General features: G+C 40.4%; 1 protein-coding gene across 8 annotated transcripts in view; it reads left to right on the top strand.

Moving 5' to 3' along the window:
• ARID1B (AT-rich interaction domain 1B) overlaps positions 1-23,203 on the top strand; it is a 440,654-nt gene that overhangs the window by 144,502 nt on the left and 272,949 nt on the right. For all 8 annotated transcript variants that reach the window (XM_032338637.1, XM_032338633.1, XM_032338636.1 and 5 more), the window contains one exon: positions 14,206-14,316. In XM_032338637.1, the coding sequence (XP_032194528.1) occupies positions 14,206-14,316 (111 nt within the window). The remainder of the gene's footprint in view (positions 1-14,205; positions 14,317-23,203) is intronic.

Here is a 23,203-nt window from a genome sequence, read left to right as displayed (position 1 = left end):
TCTTCCAGCTCTATCACTTTCTCTGACAGACTTGGAGCTGTGGGACTCAGGCAGATGTGCTGGCATGAGAGTGTGCTTGGGACTTGTTCCCTCATTCCTTGCCCGGGTGACACAGTCTCAGGCAGTAGAAGAGGAAGCCATTGGTAGAGAGAGAAGTTGAGGAAAACAAAGGCTGTGCGATTACAAGTATCATTGAGGCTCATTACATGTATATATGTATTTATTTATGTATTTTATTTTTTAGATTGTTTATTTGTCAGAGAGAGAGAGAGCGCACAGGCAGGGTGAACATTCGAGGGAGAACTGGGCTCCCCACTGAGCAGGGAGCCCAACACGGGACTCGATCTCAGGATCCTGAGATCATGACCTGAGCTGAAGGCAGACTGAGCCACCCAGGTGTTTACCATCCCCCCCCCCCCCCCCCGTAAGATTATTTATTTATTTATCTATCTATTTATTTATTTATTTGAGAGCAAGCAAGAGAGAACATGAGTTGGGGGAAAGGGCAGAGGGAGCGGGAGAAACAGACCCCCTAATGAGCAGAGAGCCTGATGCAGGGCTTGATCCCCGGACCTGAAGGCAGAAGCTTAACCAACTGAGCCACCCAGGCGCCCTGCTTATTATATTTTTCATACAGTCAGCTTTCCTTGAATTTACATTCTGACACAAGGGACACTGTGGAATTTCTTTTTCCTGGTTTCTTTTTTTTCCCCCTTCTACTCTTAGCTGCCTTTTTGTCTTTCAGTGCCCATTCAACTTGTTAAAGTATGGAAAAGAAGGTAAAACATAACATATGACATGAAAGTTCTTCATCAATTTCTTTGATTTAAAAAAATTCTTAAGAGTAATAGGCACTCTATATATTGTGTTCCAGAAGATGATTATCTGCAGATGTTTGAAATAATAGGGTTACTTTTAGAATTTGCTAGTTGGGCAGGAACCACCTCTGTACAGCCATGGTGTTCTATGCTGAAAATCAGAGGGGATTGTCTGTGTCAAAATCACCTCGGGTATTGGGGCGAGTAAATTAATTCTCTTTAAGGGGCGCCAGGATGGCTCTGTCATTGGGCACCTGCCTTTGGCTCAGGTCGTGATCCCAGCCAGGGTCCTGGGATCGAGCTCCACATCAGGCTCCCTGCTTGGCAGTGGGAAGCCAGCTTCTCCCTCTCCCACTCCCCCTGCTTGTGTTCCATCTCTCACTGTGTCTCTGTCAAATAAATAAATAAAGTCTTTTAAAAAAGAATCTTTTAAAAATGGTTCTCTTTGGGGGAACCTGGGAATCTACATTGAACCTTATAGGCAATTCTGATGCATTCTAATGTTTCCGGGCCTCTGGAGCACAGAAATACTAACCAGTGCTTTCTTTCTAGTCTTTTACTTTAGCGTGGCCCGCGGATATTATTTCATTTATTATTAATAACCCTGAGCGGTCATACAGCAAGTTTTCCCTGAATGTGGTGGGGCTTGGGTTTGATCCCAGTTCTACTTTAATCTAGGCTTTACCGTCTCCTTTATTACTGTTTATATATATTAGGGATGCATTTTGCTCTAGAGGTAGACTGATATTCTTGCTTAAGCCCATTGGTGTGAGGTTTTCCATTTGTTAGCCCAGCGTTTTACAAACTTCAGTGTTCGTTGTAATTACCCAGAAGGCTTGTTAAAACACAGATTGTGTTGAACGCTATTCCCAGAGTTTCCGCTTCTTCAGTTTGGAGTATGGCCTGATCATTTTCATTTCTGACAAGTTTCCACGTGATGCTGCCGGTACTGGGAACCCTGGATCATCCTGGGAGAACTGCTGTGGAAACTCAGTAGTTCAGAGTGGTTTGGGAGTAGTCCCTGGCCTGACACACTCAGAGGGTACCCCCTCTCTCTCCTGGGACCCCAGGATTCTCTAACTCAGTGGTTAATATCCTGCACAGCAGGAGACTCTAAGAACCTGAACCTCCCACTATTTTACCACTTGGCAAGTGTTTGAAATATCCCCTTTGCTTCAGAACAGTGGTTTTCAGCCTTAGCTTTCCCTACAGAAAAGCAGTGGGAGGATTATTCTCAGAATGTCCTTGGAAATTTGAGGAGTTTATTTTAATGTAAAAAGGCTACAGAAATATAATTTTGCTTTAATAAATTTTACTTTAATTTCGAGGTCATTGATGGTAATCCTAAATTTCTGGAGCCGTCTTTCTTCTCCTTCTTTTTTCCCCAAATAGAAATTTAATTGACTTTTTAAAGGTAAAAAATTTCCTGTACTCATAACACTTAATTGTAATATAGATAATGTTAAAAACTATAAGGGAACCTCTGAAAATTTCAGATGATTCTGTTATTTCTTAGAGAAGGAGTGTCTATAGCCTGTTTACTTTCACTGAAGATCAGTAAAGGTGATAGGAAGTGGGTGGTGACTTAAGAAATTTTTCTCCTCATAGTTTATACCCTGAAAATCACAGCTGGAATGGGGAGAGAGAGGATTAATTTCATAGACCAAATGCTCCATTTTAACTTCTTTTTAAAGGTTATAAAAGTCACATATGCTCATGGTAAAAAAAAGAAAAAAAATTCAACAGAATCCCTTTTGCTTATTTAATTTTGAAAGTCTTATTGGTACAATTCAAAACAACGGCTACAGAGCCCTCTCTAGCTGGCTTTTCATTTCTTTTGTTATGTTTTTCTGGTTACTTTTAGTTTTTTATCTAGTCGTCTTTTTTTTTCGTTTGGTAGTTTTAGCTTTTACTCCAAAGGCATTTCATGGAGAAGTCAACTTTTTAACAGTGATCCCCTGAACAGCTTTAGGGATGAGTTGGCAAGACAGGCTTGAGGCAGGATCTTTCTGGCACCTTATTTCTCTCTTTGGCAAAAACAAGCTCTCTACCTGTTTATACAGCATATGGGTTTCATAAATTCTGTTTCAGCAGGTTTTTCTCATGCTGAAGAACATGACACAAATGTGTCATGTGTCCCTCATATTATTCCTTTAATTAAAGCGTGTATATAGTAATGCAAGGTGTCCTGTTCAGAAAACTTTTTAGACGAGAGTTATGCAGGCAATCTGAACTTCTATTGCATATATAATTTGGACCCTAACTGTATTTGGAAATTTTTTAGTAATTATATTTTTTTTATTTATAATAAAAATATAGTTTTTAGTAATTATATTTTTATTTGGAATATACAAATATATAAATATATTTATATATGAATATATATTTATATAAAAGTTTTTATTTGGAAATTTTTAGTTATTATATTTTTATTTATTTATAATAAAAATATAATTTTTAGCCATTATATTTTTATTTTGGTTATTTAGATAAAGATTGTAGCTAATCTGGTTTTCAATCTCTCTGAAATTATGTTCGCAATTTTGGTGAGTCCCATTGTTGATACTATTATCCTGTTCAGTTTTTATCCTTTAGTTTTTTGGGGGGGGTTCCTTAAGAATCTGGTGAAAGCTGGGGATCCTCTTCCCAGAAAAGTAAAGGCAAAATTTACTTGAATTTCCAGGGAGTGCTCAAACCTCTTCCCCTCCAGGCTGAGAATTCAGGCCCTAAATGTGAGTGACAGTCTTCAGGTGTCCAGGTGTGTGGCTTGTGTGCCCGGGGTGGTCAGCTCTCTGGTCTGGGGAGGGAGGGGTTTGGGTTTGGGCAGTAAGTCAGCCCATCAGAGAACGTGAGATGCCAGCGTCCGCGCTTCTTTTCAGAGTGGATGGTGACCTTTATGAGTCGCTACTGCAGCCACAGTAAGACAAACAGGACCATTCCTGACATCAGCAGGATAGGGCTACCTTTTTTACAACCATGAAGGGACGCTAAACTAGCTCTTGGGAATGCCACAGAGAAATTTTACACTAAGGTACTAGGTAGTGGCACAATCCCTCAACCCCACTTTGCCGTGATTCCGTAATTATCAAAACTTTAATGAAAATGCTACATTGTTGTTAGTCAGCAATTCTTACTTTACAGGCAGCTTTGGGAAGTTCACTAAAAATTTAGATTTGTGAACCCTAGCCTTGGCTCGAGATTTATCATCTGTGGGGTAGAGGCCGGAAAACAGCCCTTGTCCAGTGGGGAGCAGAGCTGGACAGTCGTTCAGTGGGAGCACTCTGGAGAACGAATGTTTCTGGTTCCCAGCCCAACTCCTCCACTTGCCGGCTGAGTGACCCCAGGCAAGTTACGCAAGAAACTGTGGTTCAGTTTCTTCCCCTGTAAAATACTACCTGTTTCATGGGGTTCAGGTCAGACAAAAAGGCTTCTCTTTCCATGCGGGAAGCACGGAGTGGGTGGCAGTAGACAATGTTGCATAATTACTAGCCGCTGTTGCCATCACCGCCATCAGCACGATTGCCACAGGGAAAGCCCCAGTGGTTCAGTGAAAATTTTGACTCTCATTTTAAATGCGGCTTTAAAGAATATAGATAACAATCACTAACATTTACTGAATGTTCAGTGTGCCAGGCACAGTGCTGGTTGCTTAACCTCTAATCATTAATACAGCTCCAGGAGGATGAGGCCTCATATTTTGGTTTCATGGATGAGAAAAGCCATTCTTTAGGTAATTAGTTATAGAGCCAGGGTTCTTTTTTAGTCTGTGTGTGTGTGTGTGTGTTATAAAAAGCGTAACTGGACATTTATTGTGGCTCATTTAGCTTTGCGATTTTATTAAAATAAATTAATCTATTAAAAGTATTACTTATTTTAGTCCTTAGTTCTTGAGTATCTTCATATTTCTTTTTGGTATTTTGGGAAATTTAATTTCAGACACGTTTCCCTTTTCACTCTGGGTCCACTCTTAGTTTAGGAAGAGGTTCTTGGAAAAACCGAGAGAAAACAAGAAGCTTTTCTCAAGTCTTGAATGTCAGAGGAGTGGCCTCCAGGATTCGAACTTGATTAGGGTTGGGGAGACAGCCCATCTTGGTGGAGGTCTTCTCCCTCTTCTCCAGCCCGTTCAGAGTTCAGCTTTACTGCAGGGCCCGGGGGCTGCTGCAGCCTCGTGGGTGCTGGTATGTCTTGTGTGGTGGAGACCTTCTCGTTAATGGCGGGCTCCAGGTGTAGTGTTGAATTTGCTGTCAGTATTACTGGGACTCAGCAGTAAGGAAACATAAAGTAGCGTGGCTAAGTCTGTCCTTTTTCTAGAATGGTTTTGTAAATTTTCAAATTTTGGAAATAATTATGCCTGTGAATTGGTAGAATATTAGCAGTATTCTGAATCTAGCCAAATCTGTTCTCAATCAGTATATATGGTATATTCTGGAGAATTTGACTGTAACATAAGTTGAGAAGCTCCTTGGAATCAGTAGCAGTAAAAAACCATTTGAGCCTTGGTTGTGTGATTTTTTAATCTACTATAAGATTTTTGGAGCAAGGATTTAAAGGAAGATACAGGGGAACATATTGATATGGACTTAGAAGAATTAAAGTGATTTACCAGTATTCTAAACAGGTAATAATTGTGACAGATGTAAAACCCCCATTCTGCTCCTAGTCCCTGAGCACTGTGCACCCAATAGACGCGAGCCCTCAGAGGCAAGGGGACACGCTCAATGTACCCTTAGCCTTCCCAGGTTAACGCAATCCAGTATGGTTTCTAGAGTAGGAAACTGAACTGAGAAGTTTGTTCAGGGTCGCACAGCATCTGAATAGTCCAGAAGTTGGAATTTGATCTTGGATTTCTTCCACTCAAAGTTTCATGAAATTTTGAGAGGTCTGTGGCTGGAAAAGGCTTCTTGAGGAGTCATTGAGAGAGGAAACAGGGCCTTTAAGAGCCCAGACCAAGATAAGGGTGAAAGCGTCAGATTTAAGCATGGAGGATGCCGGAGCTGAGATCGGGGCAGCTTGACCAAGGAATGAGGTTGAGAAAGGATCACTGAGTCAGCCGTGCGGCAGCTAGGGAATTTGACACTGACAAGGTTAATTTGTTAAGATTATGGAGGGATTAAAAAAAGGCTAAGTGTTAGGGTTAAGTCGTACAGCATACATGTTAAAGATAGACTGGTGCGTGGGGTGGGGGGTGAGAAATTGCAAGATTAAATGATCTGTGTTTAATGGGTTTTCTTGGACAAAAGGATATTGATGGCAAAGGGACCAATTAGGAAGTTCTCGTAGTATTTCAGGTGAAAGCTGCAGTCAGCGCCACAGCCTCAGCCGCCTCTGAATTCCTAAATTTGTCTTCAATACCGTTAACTTCATTTTCACTTAAATGGAAAATTTCAAACAGAAACAGAAGTAGACAGGAGCCCTGTGCACCCTTCACTCAGTTTTCGAGAGTCGTGGGGCCAAGTCTTGTTGTATCCACACTCTCTTCCTCACCTCCCAACCCCCATCCTCAGTATTATTTTGAATTAAGTCCCAGACATCATATCATTTAATCTGTAAATATTTTACTATAGATCTCTAAAAGATAAAGGGATTTAAAAAATAAACATAAACATAATACAGTTTTCACATTTAAAACATAAATTTTCATACCAATTATCCACATTTCTAGTAGCCTCATAAATGAAATGAATGTTTAATTTATGTTATATGGTAGTTTGAATCAAGATCCAAGTCAAGTCCCGGGGTGCCTGGGTGGCTCTGTGGGTCAAGCCTCTGCCTTTGGTTCAGGTCATGATCCCAGGGTCCTGGGAAGGAGCCCGTGTAGGGCTCTGTGCTCAGCAGGGAGCCTACCCCCCCCCCCACCCCCGCCTGCTTTCCCCGCCCCACCTGCATCCCCCCCCCCCCACCGCCTCTCTGCCTACTCATGTTCTCTGTCAAATAAATTAATAAAATCTTTAGAAAAAACAAATCCAAGTAGAGTCCAGTCTTAGAATTGGTTGATACCTTCTCACCTATAGGATTTCCCTCGGTCTCTATCTCTCTTTCTTTTCCTCTTATTTTCTTTTTACTATTGCAACTTTTTGTTGAAGAAAGTAGGTCATATGTCTAGTAGAGATTCCTACAGTTTGAAATTTGCTGATTGATTTGCTATGGTTTCGTGTGTTCTTTAGTCCTTTTTATTTCCTATAAATTGGTAGTTAGATAATACAGGCTTTACCAAACTCATTATCTTTTTTTTTTTTTTTGGGCAAGAATATTTCATTGCTTGTTTGTTCATTAGGAGGTATAGAATTTCTTGATTTTTCTTTCTTTTTTGATCAAACCACTGATGCTTGCCATAGTCTTTTCCCTCTCTTTCAATTTTTATTGTTATTTTTTTTACTATATTCAAGACTGCCAGTAACAAACAGCAAAATGTGTGTGTGTGTGTGTGTGTGTTTTTTTTTAAGATTTTATTTATTTATTTGACAGAGAACACAAGTAGGCAGAGAGGCAGGCAGAGAGAGAGAGAGAGAGAGAAGCAGGCTCTGCACTGAGCAGGGAGCCCGATGCGGGGCTCGATCCCAGGACCCTGGGATCATGTCCTGGGCTGAAGGCAGAGGCTTTAACCTGCTGAGCCACCCAGGCGCCTCGCAAAATGTGTTTTGTAGCACATTGGTTCCAGACAATGTAGCTGTTAACATGATAAATATTCTTGGGCAGGATCCCAAGTTTTATTCAGTTTTATGTTTTGTCCTCCTACATTTATTTTTGTATTGGTACGTCTAATTCTAAGTGTAAGCCTTTCCAAAGCCTTTCAGTCAATCATTCACCAGCTTCTTACTGAATACCTGTCCGTGCTTGGCACTGGGAGCCCAAGAGGAAGTAAGAATCCAGTCCAAGAGATACACAAACAAATAGCTGAAATACAGCATTGTAAATTCTTTTCAAAAATAAATTTATTTATTTATTTATTTATTTATTTATTTATTTATTTATTTATTTTGGGAGAAAGGGTGCGCAGGAGTTGGGGGTTGGGGGGAAGGGACAGAGGGAGAGGGAGAAAGAGAAGGAGAATCTTAAACAGGTTGCACGCTCAACATGGATCCTGACCTACAATTCGATCTCACAACCCTGAGACCATGACGTGAGGCAAAATCAAGAGGCAGACGCTTAACCGACTCCCCGCGCGGGCGCCCCCAGAATTGTAAATTCTTTAAGAAGAGGACATCCAAAGTTGGTGTGGGGGTTTGTTTGCGGGCATGCTGGGGTTAATGTTTGGCAGGATCTTAAAGACAGCCAGATGCTTTGCAGGCACAAAAGGATAGGCATCCACTCGGGACCAAGTTAGACCAAGAAAGCTGCTCCCCGTAGACGCGTGGCACCGTGGGAGCTTGGGAGCAATCGAGTGGGTGATGGTGTGCGGACGGGCAGTGGGCCCCGGGCAAGACCAGCATGGATCTGGGGCAGCAGCTGGAGGGTATTTGCCCGACTCGTCAGTACCCAGCTGGGCTGTGGATTTCATTCTGTATAATAAATAAATAAACTAACTTTTATTTATTTATTTTACATTTATTTATTTAATTCAGAGAGAATACCAGTGGAAGTGGGAGCAGGGGCTGGGGTAGAGGGACAGACTCTCAGGCAGACTCCCTGCCAAGCACAGGGCCCAGCGCAGGGCTGGATCCCACGACCCCAAGATCAGAACCAGAGCTGAAACCAAGAGTCGGATGCTCAACCGGCCGAGCCACCCAGGCGCCCCAGGAGGAGGCCCTTCCCACGCAGTGGGCGCTGTGACCATTTGTATTTTAGCAGGTCCACTCTGGTGACATGGTGGACTAGGGGCTGTCGTGAAAAGTGGCCTAAGGAGAGGACTGGCTGTCGGGGGTAAAGACAAAAGAGGGTGGACTTTGCAGTGACGTGGGGTGTGGCTGTGTGGCAGAGGGCTGGATGGTGGAAGATAAAAAAACTCTGAGAAGTACCCTGTGGAGAGGGAGGCCCCTGACCAGGTGGCAAGCGGAAGGGGGGGGGGGGCAGTCCTTCCCTGGCACAGTGTGTGGAAGGGGCTCTGCCCTCAAGCAGCAGTGCTGGTAGTGCAGTGAAAGTATGTGGGAGTTGAAGTAGAGATTTGGGAATCGTCCCCATCCAGGGATCAGCGTGGGTAGAATCTTTGGGGGTACAGATCTGAGGGACACCAGTTTTTAGGGGACGGACAGAAAGAGCAGAACCAGCAGAGGAGCCTTAAATGAACATAATCTGGGAAGGCTGAGTCTCCTTGTTCTGCTTTCTGTCAGCCTGTGGACTTCAAATAACTCTTCACTGGTAATGAGTGGTAGAGAGAATGGTTTTATATATTCAACTTTGTGGGAGTGTTAAAAATGTTAGTATCTCTTACTGATTCACAATATTGTAACTGGATATTTTGGAGCTGTCCCATGTATAAAAACACATAAGATTCATAATTTCTGAAAGGGGAATTTAGGAGAATATATGGAAGAGTAGGGTAATGCCTTTAAAAAATTAAAATTGCATTAAGTCCTTGTGTAATAGTGTTTGAGGCTTCCAGTGGTCTCCAGAGCAGTTAGGATAGAACTGAATATTTGTCCATCACACTGAGATGCTGGCTGTGCATAGACCTGAGCCGTGCACGTCATTTAAGCTTTTGCTTCCTTGTGGTAAAAAACAGGATGATGCTAGGGACTATCTCATGGGGCTGTGGTACCGGTGGACCACGCATGCGACGGGTCACAGAGCCCCGCCGTCAAGTGTCCGCTGTCTTTGTTAATGACATTTCCATTAGGGTGTTCCTGAGGAGGCAGGGGAGCGATTGTGCCATTCTGAAGTGGATATTTTATAGATTTATATTGCTTTCCTTTGGGGAAGGATATTTTACACTTATTTTTCTACAAACGAAAGCTGAGGGGGTCAGTAGCAAACAAAGTGTCTTGATCAGAGTAATGATTTCACACGACTGGCCGCCCGGTGTGGCCAGGGGGCATTTTCTCTGTGGCGGTGACGTCATCCCCGTCCCCCCCACTACAGTGTCTTCTGTGCCGGGGCCACTTCTTTTCCCCTTAGTCGTTGGAACTGATGATGGGAGTTTCCAAAGCAGGGGAAAAAACGGTGCAAGATGTTTATCCTGACCTAGATGTCGCAGGGTGTTAGGAGTCCGTTCGGGTCCGCCGCGTCAGTCTGGACTGTTGCAGTAGCTATACGTGTGCTATTTGTAGCGCGTCTCTAATTTATGTGATTGTTGGAAAAACCTTCCTTAAGTAACCAGAAAATTACCAAGGGTTCTAGACGGCTTTTTGCTGGTTTATTGACTTCACCGTGCCCGGCCCCTTAGTCCCACTTGTGTGTCTGGGCCTGAGGTGTGCTCTCGACCACCCATCATCCTCAACCCGCAGCCGCCTCCCGCCTGGGCCCGGCCCGGTCTTGCTGCGGTTTGTATTGTGGAGTGGGCTTTTATCGTGGTGCCGCATGAGGTAGGGAAAGACAGGGAGCAACCTCAGTGTCCCTCAGGAGGGGACTGGTGGAACAGGCCGCAGGACTGACCACGCAGCACCACGTAGCAGTGAGAAGAGAACGGACATTTAGGTGCAGATACGGAACGAGCTCCAAAACATACTGTTAAGGGACCAAAAAATACGCTGTGTACAGGACATACACCCCACTGTGTTTAAAGGACAAAGGATTTAAATTCATGCTCATACTCTGTAACACATTGGGCAGTTGTGGAAAGAGAAATAACAGCTTGTGGGCAGCAGCCCTTGTGGAGGGCAGCCTGGGAAGGAGGTGGTCGCTCTTTCCAGGGTTTGGTGCTTTGTATCCTTTGAACTCCCCATGGGAACATTTTCCCTTTTTATTTTTTCTTAAAAAGTGTCCTTGACATGGGACACCTGGGTGGCTCAGTAGGTTAAGCGGCTGCCTTCAGCTCAGGTCATGATCCCAGCGTCCAGGGATTGAGTCCTGATTCAGGTTCCTTGCTCGGCAGGGAGCCTGCTTCTCCCTCTGCCTCTGCCTGCCGCTCTGCCTGTCTGTGTTCTCTCTCTCTCTCTCTGACCAATAAATAAATTAAATCTTTAAATTAAATAAATTAAATAATTAAATCTTTAAAAAAAAAAGTGTCCTTGACATTTTATTCTACATTTTCTTTAAAGTCTTATGTTGCCATTCGTCCTTAATTCATTTTATCATAAAGAAAGCACAAGCACTCAGGTTCTTGGCTTTGACAGTAGACCCATGTGACGGTTTTGGTGTTCTCCTTCCTTAGGATATGAGTGGGACACGAGTGTTTCCTGCCTGCTCGTGCTCCGCACTATAAGCTGTGAAGTACCCAGTAAAGGCAGTGTTCCACACCGGGCGTTCAGGAGACGTCCACCATGTCTGTTAAAAGAAAACCTATGTGAAAACTTAGGACACAGATGTGTACATACCCCTAGCCCAAGCTCTCTTCACGCCTTTGTTGTTTTCTGAGTCAGTCTCCCTTTACCTTTGACTCATAACATAAAGAAGTTAAAACCAGAATCCATCAATGGTTCAAAGTTTGTGGGTGAGGTGACGAAAACGAATATTGATAAAGAACTGGGAAGGGGTAAACCACATTCCCCACTTGTGGTTCTTTTGTGTTGCAGAATTCTCACAGTGAGAGCCTCTCTGAAGTAGCCAGGGCTCTGTATACGTGCGGTTGAGGAATATAGGAATAGTGTGTGTGTAAGCTGGTGTACACACTAGTGTGGACTAGCTCGAACTTGTAAATGACCGGAGATGGCAACGATGTGTTAAGAATGTAAGGCTGTGTCTTTGTCATCTGTATATAAAATGCAGCGCTGAACATATTCTTTATTTTCTGAAACTGACATTGCCCTCTTACTGTCTATTAAATTACTCATTGCTGCTACTCTTCTTGAGGTGAAAATAAGTCCATACTAGAAAATAAATATAGCTCTGAAGGGGAAAAAGCTCAGGTTTGTTATAGAATATAACCTTTCTATCTCTATTAAAGCCGCCAGATGTAGACTTTATTGCCCCCATGTGAATTATATATGGATGATGATTGTTTCAGGTTAAAACTTGGTACCTTTTCTGGATGTTTTCTCCGTTAAATTAATCCTTATGTTTCAACATAAATTGAGGCAGAACAAGTTCCCGTTTCAGCAATTCTCACTAAATTTTCTTTCAGTTTTATTTCCAACTGAATTTAATAATTGAAAGCCTCTTGTGGTTAGGAGTAGTGTTTGAGACTTCGGTAGAATCTAATTATTTTGAACTTTTAAAGCCTTAAAAAGTGAAATGTAAAGCCATAGTAAAATGTTCTGATAGCTTTCATAGTCTATTAGCTCAGTGTTGCTTATTTTAGAGGGGACAGTATCTAAATTGAAATGTGTATTCATTATAGTTGTAATGGTCTCTTTCAACTCTTTTAAAAATCAGTTCATTTAGCTACAAAGAGAAAATAAAAAACATTTAAAAGGCTAATAAGCATAGGGCATGTGAGTCTGTTCCTGTTTCTTAACTGACGTTTACTTTAAAAAAAAAAAAAAAAAAACAAGTGTCCGAGCCCTGCCCATAAACTCTGTGTGTGCACACGCGCGTATTTGAGGAACTGGCAGGGGTCTGCTCATTTGTTTGCCCATTGTGAGGCTGTCCAGCACCTTTGTGGGGTTCTCTTTTTTTTGTACCAGGGTGAAGGCCCTGAATGGAGGCCTTGTGCCCTACTTGATTTGAAATCCTCACTGTTAATCTAAAGGAACCTGCGGGGCACCCAGCAGGAAGTCTGTGTGACAAGTGGAGGTCTGGGATCCGGAAGCTTCGGTGCTGGGGGCAGGGGAGAGGCAGTGAGAGTGGTAATAATCTTTTAGCCTCAGCTTTGGTCCCCCACAGCCTAATTGTTACCCCCGGCTGGCAGCCAGATTGAAGAACTACCCTTTTGGGTGTCCTGGATTGCACATGCTCTCTGAGGCCTCACCTAACTGTTACCAGATTAAAACCCACGACAACTGGGCTTTAATTCTCTTACAAAAGCATAGTACTGACTAGGCATTGTGCATTCCTTTTAGAGGTTAGATATTTTTATGAATTTTGTGTGTGTGTGTGTGTGTGTGTAGCTTTATTTAAAGGACGGAAAGGTTGCTTGGGAAATGCGGTATTGTTGGCATGCTCTTTCTTACAGAGCCTGTTTAAAATCAGCACTTGCCTGGTTAAACCTAATTTGTACAGTTTGTGTGCTTTGTAGGACTAGCTATTGGTCCAAAGTTTTTGGCTTAAGAAGCCATGTAATTTTAAGTGTATACTGTGTGAGAAAGGGGTGGGGCAGCAGAAGCTTTTTATAGGGCTTCAACTAATAAACATTAATTTTTTAAGTAAGATTCTGAGAATTTAACAGAAGTAGAACCTGTATATAATGCTTCCTTAATACTAACACTGATGGGCCAAGGGAGAAAATTCTGTTTTTAAGTGATACTTTCTATTCTTTTTTTTTCTCCACTCAGAAACTGGTTCTTCAACTTTCAGTGCCAATTAAGACATGCTATAATAAGTATTTTATATTCTGTCCGACTTTGGGTGTAAATGGTGGTAGAATGTTTAATAGCTGAGCATACATAGTTAAACAGCTAGAGATGGGGTACCTAGTAAGTTTGGTGTGGTGTGGTATTCGGTTTATATAATAGTATTTCAGCAGAATACTGAAACCAGGCAGAATACCTCCTGGAAAAGTGTTCAACAGGATGCCAGAAAGGCCATGTTAATGATAAGTTTCTCATACCTCAGCAGGTTTTTTGGGGCGTGTTTTGTTTCCCTACTGCTGTTTTATTCTTTATTGTGGTTCTCTGGAAACTGTGCCACGTGAACATATGGAATTCTATACATGAATGTTTATTGGTTTTGTAGAAACCCCAGGATACTGTGAGCTTAATAACTATGTTGTTTTGTGGGTTATCGAGGGGACATACTAAAAGTCAGTTGTTAATAAAGTTTTCATTAATTATTTTAACATTTTTCAAGGTAATATTAAAGGCAGCTCAACCAAAATCAGAATTAAGCAGTAACACTAGTGGGTTTGCTGTGGTTTAAAAGAGAGTTTGATCATAACTGACCTCCTTCCCCATCTTTTACTGATTGTTACCTTCCTGCAAAACTCAAATACAGTGTTTAGTTTGTATGACCTCATAATAAATTTAGTTGGTGTGTGTATACATACATATATATTCAGAATAAAAAATAAGTGTTTTTACTCTTGATTCACAGCCTTGTCTTTTGTTTCTACTCTCCGTAAAATGTTAGATGATAAGTATAACATGTATATGTCTGCTTAAGTGTAATACCAGTTGACAGTTTGTGATTACCCTTTCTTTTATTTTGGTTACAACTCAATGAGATATTTATGAAGTGCTTTATATTTGTGTTTGTTCAGGACATGTCTCAGGAAGGCTATGGAACTAGGTCTCAACCTCCTTTGGCTCCTGGAAAACCTAACCATGAAGACTTGAACTTGATACAACAAGAAAGACCATCAAGTTTACCAGTAAGACATTAATGTGCTGATTTGGAAATGTAATGAGTCAAAAAAATTTTAAAAGAGCTCTTGTTTTTGTTTGTTCTACTTTATATTAAATCTTGGGGAAGAAGCTCCTAGATTTCAGATATATTTGTGATTTATTAACTTTTTTAGGGCTTTCTTCTCAAGAACTGTGTAGTCTTGTATAAGTCTCTTTCATTTGTAGGTATCTCTTAGTCCAGTTGGAAGGCATATTCACTGGATGGGTTTTGTGGCAAAAAAGTGTTTCTGTTGTACAGTTGTGCTTTGCTTAGCCTTTTGCTTCCTGGTAGTGATATGGAACAGTGGTGTCCAATGTAAGAGTTAAATGGAATGAAATTCCCACTTGGCAAAGGATATCAATGATGAATGAGATAAAGCATCCGGTGAATGAGACAAACCATCTTGTGGGACTTTATGTCATGAGAAATCACCCAGTCCTTTTCCACCTAAAAAAATTTTCATTTAAATTTGGCAAAAGCAGCTTTTAAGCATTTTCACCAGCAAATACTGTGTGGTGATTGGGGTATATATTGATTAGAGTAGTGGCTACATTCTAGGAAATCATGTTGAGGCCCGTAAATACAGTTCATCTGTTTTTTTAATGAGCAGCCTAATTTAAACGAGGCTTTCCTTATAAACTAAAAGAATACATCTATGCAAATAAATTTTTGTATTTATTTTCTTGTTAAAATGTTTTTGATTTGAATAATTATTATTCTTATTCCTTAATCTTTATTTTCATTTAAGATGGGAGTTCAAGCTAGACAATGATTTTAATTCGAGTTTCAAATATTTTACATTAAGTTTTATTATATTACTGCTAAACATGTGAGAACCAGCATTTGTAATGAATGTGCTACATGACAATTGGTATGCACAGAGAACCTGTGTTTAAATTATGTGTAGCCTTAGAGAAGAAGGTAAGTCATGGTTACAGTGTGTCTAGTATCTTCGAAGCTGATGCACATGTTTTTGACATCCTGATTTTTTAGTTTTTATTTCTGTGATGAGTGAATTTATTGTGGTATTTTGTAGTCACCTTGGAGTATTTATTATCTAGTTACTTTGTTTCTGAAGGAATGAAAGAGGCGAATAGATTCTGCGTTTTATGCTCTTTTTTCTTTAGCACACAATTCATAGCTTGGTAAGCGTGTAGTTTGTGTGTGTGTGTGTGTGTGTGTGTGTGTGCGCGCACGCACACAGGTGAGCACTGTTGATATGTGTAACATTTGCCAAGTATTTGGAAATTGGCTTATGGTTTTAGGAAATTTAAATGGACTCGCGGGAAGCAGATGGACAATGAATTCCACTTTTTCTCCCTACCAGATTTCTGTTGTTCTAAGAGAAACCCAACTTTGTAGATGTGCCTTTGGCTGGTGAAGTGGACTGTTACACATGTGGAAACATTTGTTATAAACTGATAGACGTTTTTATGTAGCCAGGAGAACAGTTTGTGGTGTGCTGCTTTCCTCATGTGCACTTGACCTTTGGAGTCCCTCACTAGGCTCTCCTTCTCATGGCTCTGCCCTGAAATGGGCAGTTGATAGTCAGCTAGCTACAGCATAGTTAGGGAAGGAGTGAAATACGGTTGTCCCAGAAAACTGAAGAGTTCTGCTCTGGGATGGTGCTTTTTAAGTTAATTATGAAAAGGGGGCTAAAAGCATTTTAGGAAGTGAGCCGATATATTCATCAATAGTTTATGTTTTTCTGAATTGTTCTGTTTGTGTACATGTAATGGCTTGCTTTCTTCCTTACTCTTTACCATGCCTAATTCCCCAGAGGATCGAAAGTTGTTCATCACATAAATTTTCTTATGAGCTAATAAAAAAAAAAGAAATGCCCCAGTTGGTGTTTTCTTTCTGTTTTTGTAGCTCTCACAGGTAAATAAGATGCTGATTGACTCAGGAACATTTCGATATTTTTTTTAGAGAGCAGAATTTCCAGGTTTTGGGGTGAGTATATGGACATACCAGTTACTGAACAAAGAACAAACTGTAGATTGGGTGAAAATTGGCTTTATTTACATGAGTTTTAGCAAGACGCTTTTCTTTCAATAGGCTTCATTTGTGTAGAAAGTTCTGTAAGGGGTTTACTGATATATTCTGAGCTATGTGGATGCTGCATCAATGTGTTTGGTGTTATAGACAAGGTCATCACGGTTTGCGGGGGACATCTGTTGGAATTCTACTTGACTCTAGTGTCCGGATGTTTTCAGTGTTACTTCTGTTAAATATTTTAGTTCTCCAACTTGACTAAGTTGATACTGTACATACCATGAAACTGTATCATATCTGAATTTCCTGTTGGGTAGTTTGTAGAGTTATGCTGCATTTTTTTATTCAAGTGTCAATAATGTAAATTTTGTCTTCTTACTTAAAGATAATCCATCATATTTGTAACCTCTAGTTTGTAACTTGGAGTAAGGAAACTGTGGGTGCTACCTTTACATTCTAAAAAATGAGGTATAGTGATACTAATGTATGATTATTCTTTAGAGTATATGTGACTGTGAAGAAGGAAGCTTCTCTAGTAATTATTTCTTAATCCTTTTGATTATATTGGGCTAGGTTTTATAATAATTTCTTTACGTGTCATATTTTCTTTAGCATATTTGTTACGTGGTTAAATTTCTGTTACAAAAAATCAAGATATTTCTAATGTCTTTCTGCTTGAGCTATAAAGTGACCTTCCAGTAAATTGTCCACTCACCGTTGTTTGAGCTGGTGTCTCTCTGTATTTGCATGTCATCAAATTCTTGGTGATCTTCAGTAGCCAAAGCAGTTATGTTCCAGCTGACTTAAATCTTCAGATCATCCACAGTAAAGTAAATAACTGATAAATTAATATTTGTCCTCTTGTTGTCTTGGGGCCATGACCAGTGATATTTACTTACCACTTAATTTACTCTGATCTAAGCTTAGAACAGATCTTTCTTAATAATGTCCACTGATTGCTATACTTCTTAATCATACAGCTTTTCCCACATTGAGACACTTTAGCGTACATACTCCTTATTCTATAATTTCCAGCAAATCTTAGCATATAGCAGGTATTAAAAGTAGCTTGAAAAACTCTATCTCCGGGGAATAGTATCACTTAAAATTCAAGCACATTCTGTATTTTTTCCTACCTCTATTATTGATATGAAATGAAGCCAGCATTTAAGCAAAATACACTGTGGAGGGTCCCCCCCCCCCCATTAAAAGCTATAACTTATTAGCTCTTTATCTTAAAAACATTGAGTATATCTCAATTGCTATTTTAAGATAACTCCCCAAATATTATTTAATATACTTTGTTGTTGGATCTTTTGATATATTTTCATTGCTTGTGCCATTATTGTTTATCTTATTACACTTATTTTTATAGCTGTCTTGACTCCCCTATTAGACGAGGATCTTTTCAGAATATTTATTATGTCTTGTTCAGTATTTTCCTAATAGATTTTATGTAAAACCTTTTTTTTTTTCTTTTAAATATTTCATTTATTTATTTGACAGAGGGATCACAAGTAGGCGGAGGTCGGGGGGGGAAGCAGGCCCCCAGCTGAGCAGAGCGCCCAGTGTGGGGCTCAATCCCAGGACCCTGAGATCATGACCCAAGCTGAAGGCAAGAGACTGAACCCACTGAGCCACTCAGGTGCCCCTATGTAAAAACTTTTAAACACATTCTTCCTCTAGTATCAGACTCTCTTTTCGTTGCTGAAGGGATTTTTTTTCAAGGTGTTGGCGTGATAGCAGTAGAGAGCCCATGTTCTCCAAAGCTCCTGATACTAGCGGAGTATATGAGTGCGCGATCTGTATTAGCAGGGTGGGGTTTTTGTCCAAACCATTTTTTCTTATTATAAAATGACATTTGAATTTTACCTAGTAGGCTTAAGCTTCCATAGAAGAAGTGGGCACTTTCGGATATTTAAGCTAAAAGTAGTGTGAAAAACATATCTTTTCTTAGCATGAAAACATTCTTTTCATTGTAAAAATAAATAAATTGACAGGAACAATAATCCTAATTTCAGTAAATATGGCATGAGTATGTTGTTAATAAAATATTTATAAAGATGTATACAAGGAAGTAAACAAAAGGTTTGATTTTCTTCCTTGATCTAAGCACACGGTGCTTTGTCCTCCAGGGATCTGAAGAGCCCGTCGTTTTCCTGAGGTTACAGCAAATCTGTTTCATTCTTCCAAGAGGCCAGCCGCCCGTGTGGGTTTCAGGCAGCAGGTCCACTATTCTTTTTACCTAAGATACGGAATACCATCAGTCACATCCTAATAACCCATCGGGTCTTCTGACCCTTTCTTCTTTAAATAGGAAATATCTAAAGAGATCGACATTAAAAGGGATTTTATCTTTTAGAGTTTAGTAAAAAACAAACAAACAAACAAAAACCCCTATGTGTTGTGTAGAATAATGCTTATGGTAGTTCTGTTTAGTTTGCAGTTAGAAGGGAATATTGAGGTTTAGATAAAAAACGGTTTTTGGCCTTTCGTGAAAGGAGGGAGGTAGTAAATGCTGGTTGTTCTTCGAAACAGAGGGTGTTAAACAGGATATTGGAAGCCTGAAAGTGGGTGGTTGGAGACCTGGTATTACCAAGAATATTCTTTGGGGGTTAAGTGTTAGCAACAGAGCCTACAATGATTTGGCTTTCCTGAAAAAGAATACTCTGTGTGTGTTTGTTTTTTAAATCTTTAATGACACTTATGTTGGATAGTGGTAAAAGATCATGTACTTTGGAAGCATATATGAATGTTGATGATATGTTAATGGGCACATTTTAAGTGCGTGGATTTGATAATGTAGTTCCTGTGAACAGTTGGAAACTGTTGGAAAAAGCTAGGTGAAGCATTTTTAACTGGATTTTGTTTTTTATTAAGTTTTCAACCCAACTAAAAATACAAATTGTTATAATGATCTCAACCTGTCAGGTGGCAGGTTTTCGCAAAAGTTGAAATCTGCCAGCTAAGAATTAGATATATGGCTGCTGAATGAACTCTTCCAAATTTTTTTTTTTGTATCTGGAACTCAATTTAGATGGTTTTCAGTAAAAGGTTAAGAATCTAGCTGTCTTCTGTTGCTTGAGCCTTCTCAAAGCATTCTGAACATTACAAAATTGTAAGTTAATAAAAGAGAAACCTAATCTGTTGTCAGCATTGATAATTCCTGCATGCAGCTGACGACATGCGCTGTTTACCAGTGTTCTCTAAATGTTAATAGAGTATGTAGAGTCTGGGAGTTACGGACATTGTAGAGAGGGAGCAGGAGGCTCTCTGAAGGCTGGTGCCTTGTCAGCTGGAGTATCCGCAGATCCTGTTAATCGGGGGCATAATTTCGAAACTGAAAGCGTAAAGACATTTTGATATCTTGGTAAAGTTTTTTTTTTTTTTTTAAGATTTTATTTATTTATTTGACCGAGAGAGAGAGAGAGAGAGAGAGATCACAAGCAGGCAGAGAGAGTGGCAGAGAGAGAGGAAAGGAAGCAGGCTACCTGCCTAGCAGAGAGCCTGATGTGGGGCTCGATCCCAGGACCCTGGGATCTTGACCTGAGCTGAAGGCAGAGGCTTTAACCCACTGAGCCACCCAGGCGCCCCCCCTTGGTAAAGTTTTAAATGGAACACGTAATAGTTGGGTTTTTTACCTAGGTTTTACCATATTCCCAAATGTAATTCTAGTAACTGGTCTGCTCCATGTGGAGACATCAGTTCTTTTGTGTTCAAGGTTAAGAGAAACATGTGAAGACCTTACTTGAAAGTCTGAATTTAGGAAAAGTGATAGTGACTTTGACAAATGTTCTTTTCTAACGTGGATTATTTCTTTAAGATGTGATGTTCTATAATTTTATCCCCTAGAGTATTTTTGTGATTCTGGTAGTCATTTCGAAAATAGAGGATAATTCTTCAACTTGAACAAGGTAAGAAGTAGTAGGAAGTGGGAAAGTAGGTTTCTCCTTTTAAAATAATCTTCCACTTAAATGTTTGTTCTGTAAATGAATTCTCAATAAAACCTCACCAGTTTGGATTTCGTCCAGGTAAAAGCAGGCTAAATATATGGAAAGTTTGAATAAATTAATATTTAAAAAGAACTGGAGTTTGCTTTTAAATAACTAAAGTGTTTGTGTGCAAAGTGTTTCTAAATTGAGATCTTCAGTCCTGTTGAAATAAATGGATAATTCTAAATTTATTATAGCTGAGATATTTGCTTAGTGGCAATATGTTATTTTTAAAAATTCATTTAACTTTTAAAAACATTTTAAATAAGCATACCCCCTGCAAACTTTTTCACATAATATTCTGAAGATTGCCGTTTAAAATATGGGGGAAATGAATTTCAACCCATTTTATGGGACTGTCAATTCTAAAATAATTAATGAAGGAGTACTATAAAAAATAGGCACTGGACAAAATTGGAGATGAAGAGAGGCTGAAACATAACTGATTTGCAGGATATTGGTTTTGATAATAGAAGGATAACTATGATCTATAGTTGATAAATGAGGCTCATTAAGTAAGGGATGAAAAATGCAGATATTCCTGGCTGATAGAAAAGTCAGATTGTGCCATAACGAATTGGGGATGGGAAGGTTTCGCACCAGCTTGCAGCTCTGCAGATGAGCTGCGTGAGGCTCTGGAGCCTTCTCTGTGGCCCCACAGGCTGGGCGCGTGCCCCTCCCGGGTCTGCCTGCCGACAGCCCCAGAACCGTGCCCGGACCCCCAGGCCTCTCCCAAGCAGGAGCGGTCTGCACGCACAAAGGGGAGAACAGTAGCGATTGTCTTGAGTACAAAGCACAGAAAGTAGCGTGTGAGAAATTCTCGCATGGGGCCTTGGGTAGGAGAGCTTGTCGAGCAGTGTGGCTCCTTCAGGTTTTAATTTTAAATTTTTATGCTAGCACGACTGCTAGAACGACTGCTGCTCAGAGGTACCTTTTCTCATTCGAGCCTGCTGTTTCTACAAAAGGCAGTTCTTGGCATGTTGAGCTAGAAAACCTCCTTCCTCCTTTCTTCTGGGTGCCCCTCCTGTTCACTGGGATCTGGAGAGGTCAGTGGGCTTCCCTGCACCCCGAATATGCAGGCATGACCATTGAAAGGGGCTGAGTACGTTTGACTTTGTAGTGCCCAAGGTAGGTGGGAAATAGATTTTACTTTACAAATTTCCACTTTGTAGGTAACTGAAGCCAGACGTCTCGCTTATATAATAAGAGCTACATAACCAGTAGGAGCTCATAGTAACATGTGTGGACTGGTTAATGGCTTTTATTTTTCTTTTGGACTAGAATAATTATTTTTAATATTTACTGCAAGTTTAGGAGATGAAATAAATATATGTAGAGAGGAAAGTTTTTTATTCTTCCCTTGCAATATAGGATTTTTTGAAGTGTCTCTCTTTCTCATCTTTTTCTTTTGCCTTCTCTAAATTGTTGTAAAATAACTGAATGGTCTTGTTTTCCTTTGTTTGGGTCAAGAAATTTTAGCTGAAAATTGTTACTGTGTGAAAGAAGATTATTGACTCAACAAGCCTTCAATTTTCCGTGAATAACACTCCCACCCCCTAGCTTCAGGAACATGCCGTGCATGCATTCTATTTTAAAATACAGACTGTAATTTAAAACAGGCAGTTTGATGCCCCACTGAACTTTGTTTAAGCCTGGAATAAAAGAGGGGAGAAAAAGCTTTAAGCTAGAAAAAAGTGACTAAGCTTTCTCAACCACTTTTCTTCATAATGCATTCTATTTAAGAAAAAAAAAAAAATGGTGCCAGGTACTATTGTTGTCTCTTTCCACAGGACCTAAATTTTATCCAATGTTAAATTGTGGTGTGTGCGTTTTTTCACTTTATTTCATTATCAGGCTACCATTTGAATTTTTTAAGTGTTCGGAGGAGTAGTCATGTATAGCGGAATCTGTGTGCCTACATGTGTGTGTTCTGTCCGTGTTCACTGCATGTGAGAACATTCTGAAATTAAGTACATAATTTTTAGCGTTCCCTTACTGATAGAGATCTCATTTTCTAGAGTTCTCTTTACTTAAATAGTACCTAATTATTAGACTAGAATGATAGTAAATAATATTATGGTTAAATATCTGTATCAGATCATTATAAAAATGATTAGCTGGAAGTAGTTTATCTCATCCTCCCCCCCCCCCTTTTTTTTCTTCTCACAAAAAGGAAATGAGCAGTTTAGGATGACCTGTATGGAAGGAATGATGATTTTATTCCAAGAAAGTTATATTTTTTTAACCTGGACCCCTGTGCTGCTGATGCTGCTGAAGACAAACAGGCTTAAGCCCTAGCTTGGATTCCGGCTCTAGTCCCTCTTCACTAATGGCTCCTGTGTGGCTCCAGTAATGGTCTCCCTCCCATTTTTGGGTACCATTTACTTTTGAACGTATTTAGGGATTTGGGGCTAACCGATTGAGTCCGTAGCTTTATTATTCAGGTCATAGGAGAGCCAAGGGGCTTCTTTTGGACGAACTACAACATCTCAGAGCCTGCGGAGGTCTCCCTCTCCCCGCTGTGGGATCAGTGTGGCAATCTGTATAGGGGGGTTTCCGGAGAAGGAGAAAAGTTCATGGGAGAAGTTGAGAAGTATGTCTACCGGGCGTCTTTATGATCACCTGTAGGTAGGAGGAAGGAAGAAGACACAAGGAAGCTGCAGGGCAATGCCATCTGACCCGAGCAATGCCCAGTCTGGTGCCTTTTCCCACTAGATCAGTGGGAACCTCGTGCAGACGGCTCTCTGAACCAGCAATTGGTTTTAATTTCATGACTGTGGGAGGAGGACCCTCCTGGTCTCTCTGAGGCCTCCACTTGATGTCCGACACCCCAGGTTTACGTTTGTGCCCTGGAAAGTAACTGAGCAAACACTGTGCACTTTTTAG

This window comes from Mustela erminea, chromosome 4, assembly GCF_009829155.1.
Source record: "Mustela erminea isolate mMusErm1 chromosome 4, mMusErm1.Pri, whole genome shotgun sequence".
NCBI lineage: Eukaryota > Metazoa > Chordata > Mammalia > Carnivora > Mustelidae > Mustela > Mustela erminea.
Note: the sequence above shows the minus strand (reverse complement) of the source record. Positions and strands in the feature narration are given on the sequence as shown.